General features: G+C 42.1%; 2 protein-coding genes across 5 annotated transcripts in view; one reads left to right on the forward strand and one right to left on the reverse strand.

Moving 5' to 3' along the window:
• Window positions 1–7,257, forward strand: part of adcy7 (adenylate cyclase 7) — a 50,269-nt gene extending 43,012 nt beyond the window's left edge. For all 4 annotated transcript variants that reach the window (XM_079340113.1, XM_079340116.1, XM_079340115.1 and 1 more), the window contains 10 exons: window positions 462–599; window positions 740–847; window positions 1,828–2,027; window positions 2,194–2,305; window positions 2,648–2,806; window positions 2,993–3,139; window positions 3,272–3,379; window positions 3,544–3,658; window positions 5,698–5,822; window positions 6,185–7,257. In XM_079340113.1, the coding sequence (XP_079196239.1) occupies window positions 462–599; window positions 740–847; window positions 1,828–2,027; window positions 2,194–2,305; window positions 2,648–2,806; window positions 2,993–3,139; window positions 3,272–3,379; window positions 3,544–3,658; window positions 5,698–5,822; window positions 6,185–6,331 (1,359 nt within the window). In that variant the 3' untranslated portion in view covers window positions 6,332–7,257. The remainder of the gene's footprint in view (window positions 1–461; window positions 600–739; window positions 848–1,827; window positions 2,028–2,193; window positions 2,306–2,647; window positions 2,807–2,992; window positions 3,140–3,271; window positions 3,380–3,543; window positions 3,659–5,697; window positions 5,823–6,184) is intronic.
• Window positions 7,258–7,283: 26 nt separating this feature from the next.
• brd7 (bromodomain containing 7) lies at window positions 7,284–15,408 on the reverse strand. The gene is made up of 17 exons (XM_079340120.1): window positions 15,269–15,408; window positions 14,710–14,903; window positions 14,538–14,625; window positions 14,390–14,447; window positions 14,128–14,272; window positions 13,512–13,622; window positions 12,406–12,578; window positions 11,599–11,713; window positions 11,255–11,330; window positions 10,717–10,824; window positions 10,502–10,637; window positions 9,747–9,858; window positions 9,590–9,634; window positions 8,779–8,866; window positions 8,160–8,303; window positions 7,550–7,690; window positions 7,284–7,456 (listed from the first exon to the last, which is right to left on the reverse strand). The coding sequence occupies exons 1-17, from the start codon at window positions 15,315–15,317 to the stop codon at window positions 7,389–7,391; spliced, it is 1,851 nt and encodes a 616-aa protein (XP_079196246.1). The 5' UTR covers window positions 15,318–15,408; the 3' UTR covers window positions 7,284–7,388.
• Window positions 15,409–16,088: the final 680 nt, after the last annotated feature.

Raw genomic sequence — 16,088 nt, forward strand, 5'->3', positions numbered from 1 at the left:
TAATGCTACGTTTAAAGGGAAGCCGTAAAAGACAACATCAAGGTGTTCTTTCCCTTCACTTGTTTTTCAGTTGTGAGCTATCCAGCATCACTGACACTTGTAAAAGGTTTGTAGATCAAAAATAGCACAAACATATTATAAATAGTAAGTGGTTGGTCAAAGAAAGACGCTGGGAAATAATGTGTATAGTGCACATTCAGAGCCAGAATTGGTCTGTCATGTCATGTAAGTCATCCCTTGTATTCACCTTCCTGTAGCTTTCTATAGCTAACCTTGGACTTCTGGATGACTTCTGACATTGGGTCCTTGACAGGCAGTGTTTGCTCCTCTCAGACAGATTCCTTCACTCAAAATAGCCAGCACTGAGTCTCTCCCACGTGATGTCTAAAGACTGAAAAGTCACATGCTCGCTCCTCATACCTTTTCCCTACTTTCTCCTCCCATCGCTTTATCTTCTGCAGCACTTGTTTCCAGAGAAGCTGTCAAGATGCCAGTGGCTCCCCGCTGTGTCGGAGGCGGTGGTAAAGCGGCCGTGTGTGCGCCTCCCTCTTGCTACTATCACTACTACGGTTATCATTGTCGTGGCAGTATTCAACCTGGTATGACCACACTCATGTTTAGTGATGAGAGGCTCATTATGTACTCTGTGCTATTTCTGGCTGTGCTACACTTAATAGCTGCCATGCTGGACTTCAAAGTGTTGCCTGTCAGTAAACTCAGTTTGATCCCCCCCTTGCAGTGCTTCGTCCAGAGTCGTGGGACAGAACGGCCGAGTGATAATGCCAACCTGTGTCCCACAAATGATTCCCGTAAGCAGGGATTAGAGGACGGCCTCTTCTGTCTGCCTGTGAGTGATGGATTTATTAAACCTCAACTGTGGTGACATTTCATTTTGTCTATTGGACTGGATTAAATAGCGTTTACAGACCTGTTCATGTGTCTGCTCAACTGAGAGAAAAAAAAAATTGGTACCATGAGGGTGGATTTGTGCATCATCTGATGTGCAAACAGTGGGTAGACTGGAACAGCAGAAAACCTGATCACACACATCACTTCGACAAAACCATACTAAAGTTCCTCACATAGACTGTATAAACCTGGATGTATTCTCAGTGGCTTCAAAAGGGCTGCTTGACCTCTCTGTTATTCTCATTGCTTCTTGGGCGGCTGTTGCTCAGTTGGTAAAGAAGGTCAAGGGTTCGATCCCCTGCTCCTGCAAGCAACATGCCATAGTGGAAAGCTCTCCCAAACTAACTTTGGGTCGTCCTCCTCACAGAAGAAGAACCTCCTGACATACAGCTGCTACGCCCCCATCCATCAGTCACATCTCCTATTATGAATATCTCCTATCCTTCATAAAATAATGGGGCCTTTGGTGTCTTAAATTGTATATGTACATATTAAAATACTCAATTTGCAGCAATGATTGTATGAAATACCTTATGGTTATAAAAAACAATAGTTTATAATGAATGCAATCATTGAACTACGAGAAGTAAAGGTCATTTATTTTAATATATTATAGTTTTTAAATAGCAATGTGACCCACAAGTAAGACTCAAAGACGTTCACCAAGGGACTGTACCTTTAAGAGAGAGGTGTCCCGCTTTAGAGGACGTTGTGTGGTGGTTTTGACCTCACTCGCTGCACAGTGGGATTTACATGTTGAAGTGGAGAGTAAAGTGACTGCACACGTCTCCCTCTCTTGTCTCCTCACTTATTGCACTCCACACACTGACGCTATTGAAATAAATGCTAACGACAGTGGTTGTTGTTGCTGTCATACGAGCCCGTTCTAACTCCATCCCTCTCCTCTGTCTTCCTCAGTACTCAGTTTACTGCTGTATCCTCTCACTCATTGCATGTGGAGTCTTCCTCCGGGTGAGCTTTGAGCTCAAGGTGCTCTTCGTCAGCCTGGCCTCTGCAGCATACTACAGCATCATCCTCAGTATCAGGTGGAAACTCTTCGAGGACTACGAAAATGTCCTCTGCGGTCCGCTAGGATCCGACTGCTGTAACTGCAACAGGTGGGACTTAAATAGAGTCTATCAATTCAACACAGCGGTTTAGTGAGAACCACTTTTTAAGCTCCGTTCCATGTAGGGATATTACATGTAGACATTTGGTTTCGATAGGAATTATAATTTATGTGTAGACATGTAATGGATCTGAACGTTCATGTTTGCTCTACAGCACTGAGGCAGGATCTGTGCTGAGATGTTTGGGGCTGGTAAAGCACCCGCAGGTGATGAGCTGCATTTATATCACCCTGTTCCTGGTCACTATGCTCATCATCTCACAGCAGGTAAAGTCAACCTTGACCTCTCGGTCATTCTCATTGCTTCTACAATGTGTCTCCCATTCATCACAAACCCCCCATTTCAAACCACGACTAAAAGATCATTGAAACACACAAATGAGACCTTTTTAATCTCTTTCATTAATTCAACTTTGTCTTTCTAATATTTGCCTTTTTGTTCTTTACAATTATTGTACAATGGGAAATGCTCCAAAGCTGACATATCTGATTTAAAAAAAAACACCTTAAAACGTCTTAACCTGCATGTTGGCTTGCATCTCAGTTGGGAGCACGAGAAGCGAGGAAAGAAGGCAAGAACTCTAAACTCTCTGTGTTCCTTCATACTAGAATGAGTCGTGCTTTCGCCAGGACTTCCTGCTAAAGTACAAGAACCGCACAGAGCAGGACGAGATTGAGACCAGGGAGAACCTGAACCGGCTGCTGCTGGAGAACGTGCTGCCTGCCCACGTGGCAGCACTTTTTGTCGGGGAGAATAAAAAGAACGAGGTGAGAAAAAAAAAAAAGCATATTTCATGACTCATATTTACTTTGCACTGTATGATCTGGGACAAAAAGAAAATAGTAAGTTGCATATTTATGAACATGTATGATTATGTAAGTATTATCGATAGTTTGTTTTATAGATGGTAACGGTTTAATATTATTCACTTTTATGTTTTTCTCCCCAAACAGGACCTGTACTACAAGTCCTATAACTGTGTGTGTGTTATGTTCGCCTCGGTTCCTGATTTCAAAGAGTTTTACACCGAGTGTGATATAAATAAAGACGGACTAGAATGCTTGAGACTCCTGAACGAGATCATCGCGGATTTTGACGAGGTGAGGAATCCAAAGGAGGGGGAAGACGAAGCACAGTCTTGTTATTTAAGTTCAGGAATAAGAGAAGACTCAGAATGATGAAATGAGGAATTCCCACACATCTAACACTCGAGTTTGTTCTCTGACTAACAGCTGCTGTCAAAGCCCAAATTCAGCGGTGTGGAGAAGATCAAGACAATTGGCAGCACGTACATGGCTGCTGCAGGGCTCAGTGGGACGCCTGGTCAGGAGAACAATCAGGTGGAGTAGCTGCTGCCTCAGACCAGGTTCAGGCCTGGGTCACAGCGACCGTGTTGACTCGATTCTTTGCAAAGAACCATCACAATTTTTTATTTTTTTTTTTACTTGTCAGACAGACATGAACGTTTTGTGATGAAATCTGTTGAATGAACTTTTCTGTTCAGGACAAAGAGCGACAGCAGGCGCAGATCGGGATCATGGTGGAGTTTGCCATCGCTCTGATTGGCAAGTTGGACGGCATCAACAGACATTCCTTCAATAGCTTCAGGCTGCGTGTGGGTGAGTGTGCTCAGCTGTTTGGCAGCTTGAGCAGGAACCTTTCATTGATGACTGCTGTACTGCACTGTAGGCAGCTTGCACGATCAGGCGGCAGGTTTCCCTGGTTACACTGTGCGAGACGCGACTGGCTATTGTGTTAGTTCTTCCTTCCAGCAACCTTTTAACTGTACTTTCTCATTTGACGGACGTGTATAGCCTGTGCTTTATGTCTGACTGTCAGGTTGAGGATCCTGGAGCTGATTGTAAAAGATAATGATTTTAAATAATGTTTCAGTGGCTTTTAGAGTTGAGACAGAAGTCAGCAGAAAAGGATCTGATGTTGTCTCTGTAGTCTGGACAGACTGCCGCAAAGCTGATCTGGATAGAGTTTTTGTTGAAGAGAAAAACTTCCATGAGACATAAAAGCTCAAGCTTTGCAGAGTGCAGCAGAACACGTTCCTTATGATCGACTAGTCTCCACACTGTCAGACTTTTGAAGCCAAATTCTCAAACTCAAAGAGGTCTACTTTTTGAATTCAGGTCTATAAGAAAGAAAAGCTTTTCTGTGACCAGTGTGGAGAAACGTTTGTTTTCTCTGCAGTCAGGTTCATTTGGCTTTGAAGTATAAATAGGATATGCTCTTTAAGTTCTATTATTTGCTTTAAAACTCAGGTTAGAACTGCTCTGCACCTTTTAGAAAAGACTGAAAGTAAACGGTTCTTCAGCCCTACCACTGCACCCAAAGGTGACAATTACAGCACAAAAATAAAGGGACATTATGTAAGAGCAGTGCAACAACAAGCTGAGTTGAAACAGAGAACATGACTGTGCACTTTATGCTCAATGTTAGGGAAGTGTGCGGCTTCTTGAGTGGTCCTTGTTATGTTTGATATAAATAATAACATGACAATGATTCAGCTAAATTAAGTTTTAAAAAAAATCTTTGGTTTATGTTTGAATATGTTTGAATTTAAAGAAATCTAATCGTAGCCCGCGATGTCTTTGAACTTCCTTTTTTGTGTCTCTCTGCAGGATGTTTTTTGTTTTTCTGACTCACTCCGTGTCGAGTGTTTTGTCGGTGACTTTTGGTTTTATTTATTTGAAGTGTTTGAATGTGAACTCAGCCTCATGCCCTGGGCAGCATTGAGCTGGTTCTCTCCTACTCTGCTCTATTTTGGTCTCTTACTTTGTGTTCACATTGTTTCCACTTCTCACTGTTTTATTTCATGTTGGTTTTGTTGTCTCATCATCTATATTAACCTTTTGGGCTCATCTCAGTGCACACAATGTACTGTGAGGCACCATAACACTGTGACACACCCAGGAGGGCTCATAGACCACATCCTGCTTCCCCCATATCTCACCAGCAATATTTCATTCAGCTAACATTAGCTACCAAAAGCTAGCTCCTATACACAAGAAAGTACAAATGTAGCTGATTAACCTCTGAATACAATAAGCTATGTTTTGTTTTTATTTATAAAAACAATTGTATTTGTTTTTGTCTTTCACATTTTTTGCTGTGTTGCCCTGTGACGTCATCACGGTTGTGAGGCTTACGAATAAAGTGTTAAATGGATTTCTGTAATTCAGTATTACTCGAATTCAAGTTAAGCAAACCCAGAGAATTATAGATAGATAGATAGATAGATAGATAGATAGATAGATAGATAGATAGATAGATAGATAGATAGATAGATAGATACTTTATTGATCCAGAGGGGATTTCAAGTATGCTGTGAAGCAGATATTTCTTCTAGTGTTAAAACTCAAACATCTTAACAGATGCAGTGGCTCCTCAGGGAAACTTTGGATTTAGTTTGCAGATGTCCTCTCTGTCTCTCCAGGTAGCTATGGTGTTAGTTTTTACTTAAGCAAACAGAGAATGTCCTTGAACATTGAATCATGGACTGTACAGCAACAGAATTGCATTAATAATTGAAAGCATTTTCTTAAGGTTGTCCATTCTAGCTTATATGTTTCAGCCTGAGCTCTTAAGATGACTCTTCCATCTGATATTTCATCCTGTCCTCCCTTTTTTTTTTCTTCATTCTTTTCAGGCATAAATCATGGCCCCGTGATAGCTGGAGTGATCGGGGCGAGGAAACCTCAGTATGACATCTGGGGCAACACAGTCAACGTGGCCAGCAGGATGGAGAGCACCGGGGAGCTGGGAAAGATCCAGGTACAGAGCTGTAACACTTCACCTGTTGCTTAAACAGGTCCCACAGTGTCACAAACACGCTGTGTGTCGAAGATCTCTTCACTCTCTGGCTCTATTTTAATTTGTATCTACTCGGAGCAGGGATGAAAATTCTTTCAACAGCAAGTCAAATTAATACTGTCATCACACGGAATATTTTCTTCTTTGCTTTGTTTCACATTCACTGTAGCTCCAAAGAAAGTCATATTTCTTCCTTTCTCTTTCAGAGGTGTTTAAGAAGTGTTCATTTTATCGCAGGGAACTTCTCAACACGTCCCCTGATGGGCTTTTAAATCAGACTGTTGTGTTTTCTTAGCAGTAGTTAAGCGTTCTTTGTCTTCCAGGTCACCGAGGAAACAACGAAGGTGCTGAAGAAGCTGGGCTACTCCTGCGAGTGTCGAGGACTCATTAATGTGAAGGGCAAAGGGGAGCTGAAAACCTTCTTTGTGTGTACAGACATGAGCAAGCAACAGGGCATGGGGATGAGTTGAGGCCAGGTTGCTGAAGAAAGCCGAAATGGAGCCAGATTTGTGTAGGAGTGGGGTCGGAGTTCAAACGCTCCTGGACAGCACAAAGTGACTGATGCAGCTGGCTTCTTGTGATGTCAAAACGAATCAACACTTGAAACTCTGGACCTTTCAGACGGATCAGGATGGTGGAGAGGTGGTCAGAAAGTACAATCCTCTTCTTTTCCTTTCACAAACAGATATATGTCTCGTGGTCAGTCCCTTTTGTACTTCTTTTGTCTTTAACTTGTTTATCGGTAGTTAAAATATGTATTTTACCACTGCCACCTTGAGTCGTTCATTTGTAAGACCTCATTGGTCCTTAAAAACTAAACATTGGATTCTGTTTGGATCATCTTTTGAAACTGAAGTCTTGACCCACTGCTCTGTTACTGTGTAATGAGCATTATCAGAAATAGATTTAAAAAATCTTCTTTCAAGCCTTCACCAGAGATATCCATATTAAAAACATGTTCTTCACTAAACCTTTAATGGAGGTCCAGCTGTGTATTAAAAGCAGAATAAAAAGTCTCAAATTTCTTACAGAATATTTGATGCTTTCCAAGAAACAGTCACAAATCCATGTGCTGTATGTTTGAGTGCTGCTGCTTGTCTGCGTATATGCTGCAAAGAGGGAAACCTGTGATGCTCTTTAGTCTGTGACATAACATGCCTGCTGTGAAGTTTTCTCTGAACTCAGCTCAGACTGTCTCCTGAACTGATCCGAATCGCTCCGTGTGCGTCTCTGAAAACTTGATCTGTCTCGTGGCCTTATCTTTTTGAGACCATCATGTTTCTGTAATTGTTGTTACATAAGAATAATAATTTTAAAGTATTGACCTTTATGTGAATAAAAGTGGATATTGACTTTTGTACAGTTACAGAATGTAATAAATGTTTTCCTAAGTCTGCATTCAGTATTTAACAGGAGCCAAAGTTTTTTATAAAAAGAAGTTTATTAAATGAAATGCATAAAAATGACACAAAAACACACGTTCTACAAAAACTAAGTGACCAAACTGTGACTGTGGTTAAAGTCAAATCATACAGCCATGATTGCAGCTGTGTCCTGACAACTGGACATCTCCATTGGTTCAGCCGTGTCCCGCACTGAAAACATTGAAGTATAAACTAGATGTTAATGACATTTTGAAACATTTATTGAAGTTTCAAACAGCATTCATTAAGTTTCATGTTGTCCACCTGTAGTGAGGTCAATGAATGTCTCAGGCAGTCCGGGAGGTAAAGCGACGCCCATGGCCCTCCTGATGCCGTACACGCTGCTGACATCACACGGGGCCACCTGACCTGTTAACTCAGCCAGGTTCCCAGTCACCTTCTCAGCTGCAGACAGAGACATGGAAAAGAAACAAGACATTAAGAAATATATATTTTTTTCTAATTTATTTACTTTTAAGAAAAAATCATCACAATGCTCTTTGGCAAAAAAAAAACATTTAAATACAATTATCTGTGGAGCCTGTCCAATTATGCCTTTTGGTCAATTTGTTTAGCTATAGGTTCACCAGGAAATAACTGTAGCTTCAGATTTCCCACATCAGTAATAAAGACTGGTAGCTATAGCCAGCGTTGTTCTTTACAGAACTGTCACAGGAAGTTATTTGCAGGAAAAGGTCCCTGTGGGTGAGGGTTGTTTATTTGAAACAGAGATCCATCTATCTCTGATCTTAAACTAAAGACGAACAATATGCGCAAAAAGGCAACTCAAGATTTAACTGGGGTGTTGGTAACCTTCAGCTGTGACCGTGGTTATAATTCAGAACAAAGAGGTCTGCGACTGAAAGGTTCTTACCCAGCTCGAGCTCCTTGGCAGTCGGAGCGAGCAGGCAGATCATGTTTGGCGGCTGCTTGGTGCTCAGGCGCTCTTTCTGAGCTTCCTGCAGGTCTCGCAGGAGCTCTGTAGTCTCGTCTAGTTTCACCTGGAAGTGCAGGGCCTCTGTGACAGAAAGAAAGAGAGCACACATTCACTTATTACTTTTTTTTTTCTTCTCTGAGTTCCTCATGTTACTTGGTCGGAAATCCCACCTGTCCTCTGTGTTGCACAGTACATCCTTTGTTCCTTACTGTAACATTACTGTGAGGACAGAGAGAAAAACTCTGATGGGCTGTTAGAAAGATCTGAGAGGACTCTTAATGGGGGCGCTGAATGGATAAAAGGCTCGTCTGCTTTTAGACAGTTATGAAATTCTTTGTTCACATATTGAGGTGCTGACCAAATCTGTGTTCAGCTCACGTCTCCCGTGAGAGTGGGGAGTGAATAATCTGTAAATGACGCCATTTACATTTTGGGGGAAAAACATTCTTTGTGTACACTTCAGTAACAGCTTTAAAGTTAATTCAGTTTAGTATTTGAAAACCTGCAGATACCCAGATGTATGATGAAAATGATCTTTATGTTACAGGACTTTTACCCTGTGAGAGTTCTGAAGCTTCTTGCAGGCCTGCAGCAGACTGTAGGATGTTTGGCCTGTTGCTGATTGGTGCTTCAGGTTCAGCTACCTACAAGACAAAAAAGAGAGAGGGGGGGGGCATGTTGAGTGATATTAAAAGAAAAAAAAATGCATGCCAACGCAGACAGCTGACGCTTCAAGAGAACATCCAGGCCTTTAGAAGTCTCTTTAGTCACGCTGCTTCCTCGCTGATACAACTTGAAACCTAATGAAAAGCTGCAACACCCGGCCAGGGGGATGAGAGTAAACTGGAGAGCGGCCAAGAACAGCAAACGGGCAGCACAGAGGGTTGCTGTGTGACTGGTGGGGGGGGGGGGGGGGGGGGGGGGGGGGGGGGGGATGTGCTTTGGTTTCCTGCGACACTCTGAGGAGTAATTCAGCTCCAGCCCAGCCAGCAGGCGCTGGAAGAAAACATGGGCCTCTTCAAATTCTTCAACAGCGAGTTATGAGCGAGTCGCACCGCTGCCTTTTGAAGGGAAATGTTCTTTCCATGTGTGGATGGATCATGGCTAAAGGCGAGCCCCTGTTGTGTTGACACAGCTGGTTGATGCAGCAATCGTCTGCAGAGGCCGACTTCAATGCCAAATTGAAAAGAAGTATCCACACGAGGTAAAATACAAGAATATGAGCTGTGCAGCAGGAGCTCCTCTTCCCAACATTACATAAGCACACCATGGTTATTTTATTAATACTGCATGGAAAGGCACAGATGCTGTTTATCAGAGGACAGCTTTTTGGTGGGCATCAGCTCCGGATTTCTCCCAACACTCACCTCCATGTCATCCTTCTCTGGGGTATTCGTTACCTTCTCCACATGCTGATCGGGCAATAAAGAGAGAGAGAATATAACATTCAGAAGCACTCTTCATTTCTATCCTGTGCTTTTTAACTTCACCTGGATCAGGTTCAATGTCACATGAGGTGCTTACTTGGTCTGTCTCCTCGAGGGTTTTTGAATGCTCTCCATTCGTCACTGCGTCCAGGATGTTATCTGCCAGTTTGTAAACGTACTCGTCGGATTTGGCCAAAAACTCCGACAAACTGTCAAACACACAAACATAATAACTCAAAAGCTACGGGTTTTTCTTTTAAGCAGAGGGATGAAAAACACGATCACTTCATTGGAAAAGAGTAATGAGAGGTTGATGTCAATTTGTCAAATGATTGCGCAGGAATGAACCTGAACCTCCTGAAATCTGTTCATGAAGAGAAATAAAGGCTCAGACATTGAGTGTGTATGAAGGGATTTCACTCCAGTTGTAGTAAAACACTAATGACAGCAATCACAGATACTCAGTGCAAACTGTAAACAATCCTTAATAAAGTATCCAAGCTTTTTACATGTTTATAACATTAAAGGTCATTTGTAGATGTTCACACACACTAAACATCCAGTCACCTTCAATGTTTAGTCTGGATACACACACTCAAAGTAACTCAGCGGGGTTTCTGGGGGAGATACAGTAAACTGATGCTGTCATTAGCGTGCCGTGGGATGATTTATACAAATGAAACCAGAGAGTAAGAAGTCAAGATGAGACTCAGTCTGCAGCTCCGAATTTGAGCAGGATGAGCTCAGTGCAAAAGAGAAACATCTGGAGAGTAATCAGCCAGGAATGCCTCCAGTGACATTCTGTGTGAATAGCACAGAGCTGGAGTGCGTCTGTGGTCGTGCTGCACATACCTGTCTGAGCCCTGCATGCTGGACTCCTCGCCGTACGATGAGTAGATCAGGTCAGTGTCCTCTTTGCTGACGTTGGCAAAGCTCGAGTCATAGGTGGGGGCGTAGGAGGTGAACGGGCCGTAGCTGACGTAGGACACTGTGGAGATTGTCACATGAGTTCCGACACCGACAAGGGGGAGGTCTCTGATTGCATCAATGTGCAGACAATGATGTACCTGGAGTGATTCTGTTCCTCTTGTCCTCCCTGAAGCCCTGCAGGGAGTTTATGCCGCTCTGCAGCCGATTGGACATCATGCCCAGTTTGACAGGACAGTAACCAACATCTGCAACGGAAACGCTTGAACATTTCACCGACCGCCACAATGATAGATATATTTGCATCCTCAGATCTAAGAGGTTTCCAACAAGGTGCATTTTTTTATGTCCTAGCAGCTCTCCTTAAATCTATAAGCAATAAGCCGACACATGAGAAAACAAGTCCACCTCACATGTCAGAGCTTGAACCAGTGAATGATTGATGTTTTCATTTCAATGTCGTGGACTGCACCAAACCAGAAGTAGATACTAATCAAACTAACCAGATGTATGAACATCTATACCCAAGCCTTTAATAGACAAAATCTGTATGTTCAAAATGACTCAAGTGTTTGTAGTGGATGTATTCTTGTGTAACACATACATTATCTAATGTAGGTGTTAAGGTGGTATGAAGGATTCAAGAATGAATACATGATTTGTTTCAGGTGAACTGACCTCCAACTGATGGATCTGCTGGGTTGAGGATCGCCAGAGTGGTGGAGCCATCCGACTTCCGTCGTGCAAAATCCAGCTTTGCAACAAATATATTATAATTATCAGAAGTCAGAGAAGTGGCCTTCATGTGTCTCAACATGGATTACGCAATATGAAGAATTACACATTTCCACCCCAAAAAAAACCAAAATCCTCCATTATACTGAACAAGAATGGAGACGATCTCCACCAAGGTCTGTTAACATCCCAACACTTCTCTCTTTTTATGTCGTCAACTTAGAACTGGAGTTGTATCGTATTGTCTGTTTGAAAAAGGAAAGAAATCATTTGTTCAGTGTTCTCACATCACTCTGCAGCATCCTGTTGGACAGCTTTCCACCAGACTCTTCGATGACCTTGCGAATTTCCTCAAGCTCTTTCTCTGCCTTTGCTGCTTCGTCCTTGGAGTCCTTGTCGTGTCTGTAAATGAATCACAAATTGAAAGGCTGCGGAAGAAACACACTGAACATGAATGATGAAGCTTTTTTTTTTTAAAGTGGGGATAAAAAGCTTGCACACTGCAGCTAAACACCTGAATGAGTGACATCAAACTTCTACGTTCATTAAACGTAATTCATTAGATAATCTACGTGTGAGGGCCTTGCTGACGTCAATAGATGCCATGAAGATCTCATACGCAGTATCATCTGATGTAAACCAGACGGAGGGAAGCAGCTGAATAAAAAGAAAAACCTTAAAGTGAAGGTTTCTCTGACGGTGAGTCATATCCGATACGGCTACGCGACTAATCGCAACAACACTGATTTCAAAGATTCACAGCCATGAAAAAAAAAAAAACAAGACCCTGCATGCTGGGAGGCATTCCTCAGATTCTCTGCCTGCAGCTCCACTGCTGGAAATGTATTTCATGTGGTGTCAGGTGAAAGCAAACCCACAGATCTCACACAGGAGAGAACCGTTTCCACCAACATGCTGACATCTATACGATCATCTCAAGCTTAAACATCATGACGTGAGGCCAGTTGTTACTTAATATATTTTATATTAAGACTTATACATTTATATGTGATTATGTTATTACTCTGAGCTTGAGAGGCATACGGCTGTGACTACAGGAAAGAGAAGCATCTGATAGCAGCAGGGTGAAGGACCTGGGTGTGCCGGGTGTACGAGAGCTCTCGCTGCTGTCTGTGGCAGTGCTGGGTCTCTCTCCGCTCTGGTCCACTCCAAACGCTCCCTGCTCCTTGGACTGTGCCAGCTGCTTGGCAGAGGGATCTAGGCCAGACATGAACTCTATGCTTTGCTTCAGGCTCTCCAGCCTCTCCTGCAGACAGATGATTGGGAGAGAGAGGACCTGACTGTTAATGACTCTGAAGCGATCTACTACCCCCATGTGTTTTAAATAATCATTTAAAAAAAAAAACATCAGTACAGGAAGTAAAATAATGACATTCTGTCAGAGAATGAGAGAGGAACTGGACTTCAGGTGAGGACTGAATTTGCAGTAGTAATTCTATTGTGATCCTGTAAGTTAGTCGTGTCTCACTAAATCTCTGCAACCTACATGGTTTTTGATTATTTACAGAATATTCAATGTCATTAATAAGCCTAGTCCACACGCAGATCACAACAAACCTGCCGGGAACATTTCCTGCCGGGAAGTTGTTGTGTTGAGGGAACTTCATTGTTGATGAGAACGGTCAAAAAGCAGTGTAACTGCAGTGTTTGTGTGTTAAACACACCCACAGCAGTCTTTCTCACTCTACAATATTTATAAAAAGAAGTTTAGCCATATTTGATCTTTTCAAACTGCCTGCCCTGTGACTAACTGCATACTCAGCGGTTATAACTGAGGTCCCAGAACATGTATAAAGTTATATAATGAAACTAAAAAACAAGCTGCTGCCATTTAATCATTCATATCACTAACTCTGAATCTTTTCATGGACATTCTGCTCTAATGCACTTCTGGTCTGTGAGCTGTTAAATCTGCCATGTAACACTGATTCAGCGGCAGTGATGACGACATTTAAATACAAATACTGAAATAATCCATATTCTTTGGACGGTCTGGTTTGCTTTTATGGGTCACATGAAGGCATCAGCATTATGTTTAGTCTGTTACGGATACCAGATTACTTCCTGTATGTTTGTCCTTCAGAGCAACCCCCCCCCCCTCAAAGAAGAGAACCTGGAATACACTGTATATCATATAATCAGAGATAACCCAAACAAGAGGACAAGACTATGTTCACACCTGGCTCAAGATCTTCATTCCCGAGTGTAACAGTTTCCGAGCTGCTTTGTGGTAGATGGTCTCAGGTTTGTTGTAAATCATGGCGTTCTCGCACATAATCCTGAAATCCACCTGCATCAGGGACACAAAATCATCAAACACTGGACAAAAACAAGCGATTCATATTAAGTGTCTTTATTTAATCTCACACTTAAAGGGATACCCTGACCCGTTTTTATGGTCCTGATTTTAGTCCTTTAATATTTGAGTCTGATTGGTCACTTCCTGATACTGAACTGTTAATGAAGATTAATCTTGTATATCACTTTATAATTTTAAGCCATGACAACATGTACAGGGAAAATTCAAGGGTGAACTTTGAGTGTGAAAATGGCTCTGTTCAGCACTGCTGTCAGTAGGTTTACTTGTTGTTGTTGCAGGATCAAGCATTCTTTGTCTTCTTAACAATGTTTTACAATATACAGTCGCTTGCAGAGAACACAAACATGACAACTTGGCATCAAGTCACTCAAAGAACTCTACGGAGAGCAGATATGAACTGATGCTGTTTGCTAAATTAACAGCAAAAAAAAAAGAGAGACATTGCGGGCTGAAAATGTTGTGTACATGTAGATACCGTAAGTTCATCCAACGACTGGTAGCACTCTTTCTTTACTCTTTCCTTCATGGTGCTGAAGTCCATGGGCCGCTTGATTACGGCGGAGTAGCCAGGAGCGATGAGGTCTGTGACCGGGAACGAGAAGAATGCACTGGGGTCTTTCCTACAGAGAAAACGCACACGTTGTTTTACACATAAAATGACTTTAACAGTAATGAACTCTAAAGGAGGTGGGTGGAGGTTCAGTTAGCTCTATCTTAATACTTGAATGAGGCGGCACCTTTGGAGCTGCCTGATGAGCTGGTTCAAAGCTTCCTGCAGAGGTGTCTGTTCTTTTTCTGCAAGTGACATAAAGACATAGAATTACTAAAAACAAAGGACAAACGATGTTGGTATGAACTTGCAAACAAGAGGAAACAGGAGATTACCTTCCAGTTTATCCAGCTCTGATCGGATGGGAGTTCTGCTGCGGTCGTCATCTCCACCTGCGTCTTGTGCTTTCTTCTTCTTTGTCATCTAACATTAAATACAAGGAGATTAAAAACTAACAGGTTATTACACACTAGTCGATGTAGACTAAAAAGGGTTTAGTAATATCACCTTTTTCTTTCCTCTGTCATCTTCAGGCGACCCAAAGCTCCTGTCTTTATCCTTTTTCTTTTTCTTCTTCTTGTCTTTTGGTTTGTCGAAGTCCGCCGGCTGCTCGTCATAAAAAGTGTCCCGGCTTGAACTTCCTGTCGTCACTTCATTTCCAGACACTTTGAGCACAAGCTTCAGAGGTCTCTCTCCGTACTCTGCACACATCAAAACAACAGCACACATCAAAACAACAATCAAAATAAAAACAACAAGGCTAGTATCGTGCTAAAAAGTGTTGACACCAACACATAGTTCACATATTGGTAGTTGTAATAAAGCTAAAGTAGCAGCTAACGTTGTATTACAAACAAAGGTTGGCTTTGGGCAGAAGTATACTGTAGATAGAGGTCATTATTACTCTCTGAAGCATGTGTAAAAAGACAGGCTAACAGTTAGCTAGGTTAGCACTATCTTGCTAAAGCAACAAACAACAGCCGAACCTGAATTTATTGATTTAATTAAAATAACAAACAGCTAACTATATAATTCAATGCATGCTTTTAAAATATGCTGATTATACCTTCATATCCATGTTTTTCGGACTTGTGTTTTTTGTGCTTCTTGCCCATTGTTTGTATTTTTATCAGGAACCGGTCGCTCTCTGTTCCCAGTGATAGCGGAAGCACTACTGTTGCGAACAGGCCGACAGCGCCACCTGTCGTAGTGGCGGTGATAGCGCCACCTGAAACCATCACCTCCTTCATCGGTAGATGGCGAAGTCAGCCTAGTTTTAAACTTACTTAACCTATGGAAAGCTAAACGTTCTACTTTATTGAGAGTCCTTTTGACTCAATTGTTTAGTCAGTCAGTCTGCCATCATGTACCATTTAGAGAGACACATATTTAGCCTACTTTATAATATTGACATTTCTATTTCTGTTCTACTTTAACCAGATCTTTCCCAAATTAACCTCCAAAGGTTTTGCAATGTTGCTTAGTTATTAGTCTGAACAACTGGAGCTTTCCCGTATTGCAGAGCGGTAATGCTCCTTTAAATCGACACATATTGTACCAGCTGATGAATGACAGATGTTTTCATCATTGAGGAAAGATAGTGTGCATTCTTTGAGGCACACTCCAGGTTTTATGACGAGGGTTCAGGACGGGGGAAGAAGGTTTGTACAAAATGAAGATTGACTGAGTCCATTTCAGCCATCCATGTTGTCAGATGAAGAGGTGACTCTGACACTGTTAATATTTGAGTCTTCTGATTGAAACCATCCACAACAAATTATCATATGATGTAATTCCAGAAATACCAGCCCTGTACTACATCTTTCACAAACTGTTCACATTTTTAGATAAAGTTCAGATATTAAGAAGGGTTCAGCTACCACGCC

Source organism: Symphodus melops (genome assembly GCF_947650265.1).
Source record: "Symphodus melops genome assembly, chromosome: 3".
In the NCBI taxonomy this organism is placed as follows: domain Eukaryota; kingdom Metazoa; phylum Chordata; class Actinopteri; order Labriformes; family Labridae; genus Symphodus; species Symphodus melops.

Coding starts and splice junctions, on each gene's coding strand:
- brd7 (XM_079340120.1), bottom strand. CDS start 15,317: ATGGGCAAGAAGCACAAAAAACACAAGTCCGAAAAACATGGATATGAA. Junction 14,448..14,537: donor AGAGCTGGATAAACTGGAAG/GTAATCTCCTGT, acceptor TGTCACTTGCAG/AAAAAGAACAGACACCTCTG. Junction 8,304..8,778: donor AGCTTCAGAACTCTCACAGG/GTAAAAGTCCTG, acceptor TTTCTGTCACAG/AGGCCCTGCACTTCCAGGTG.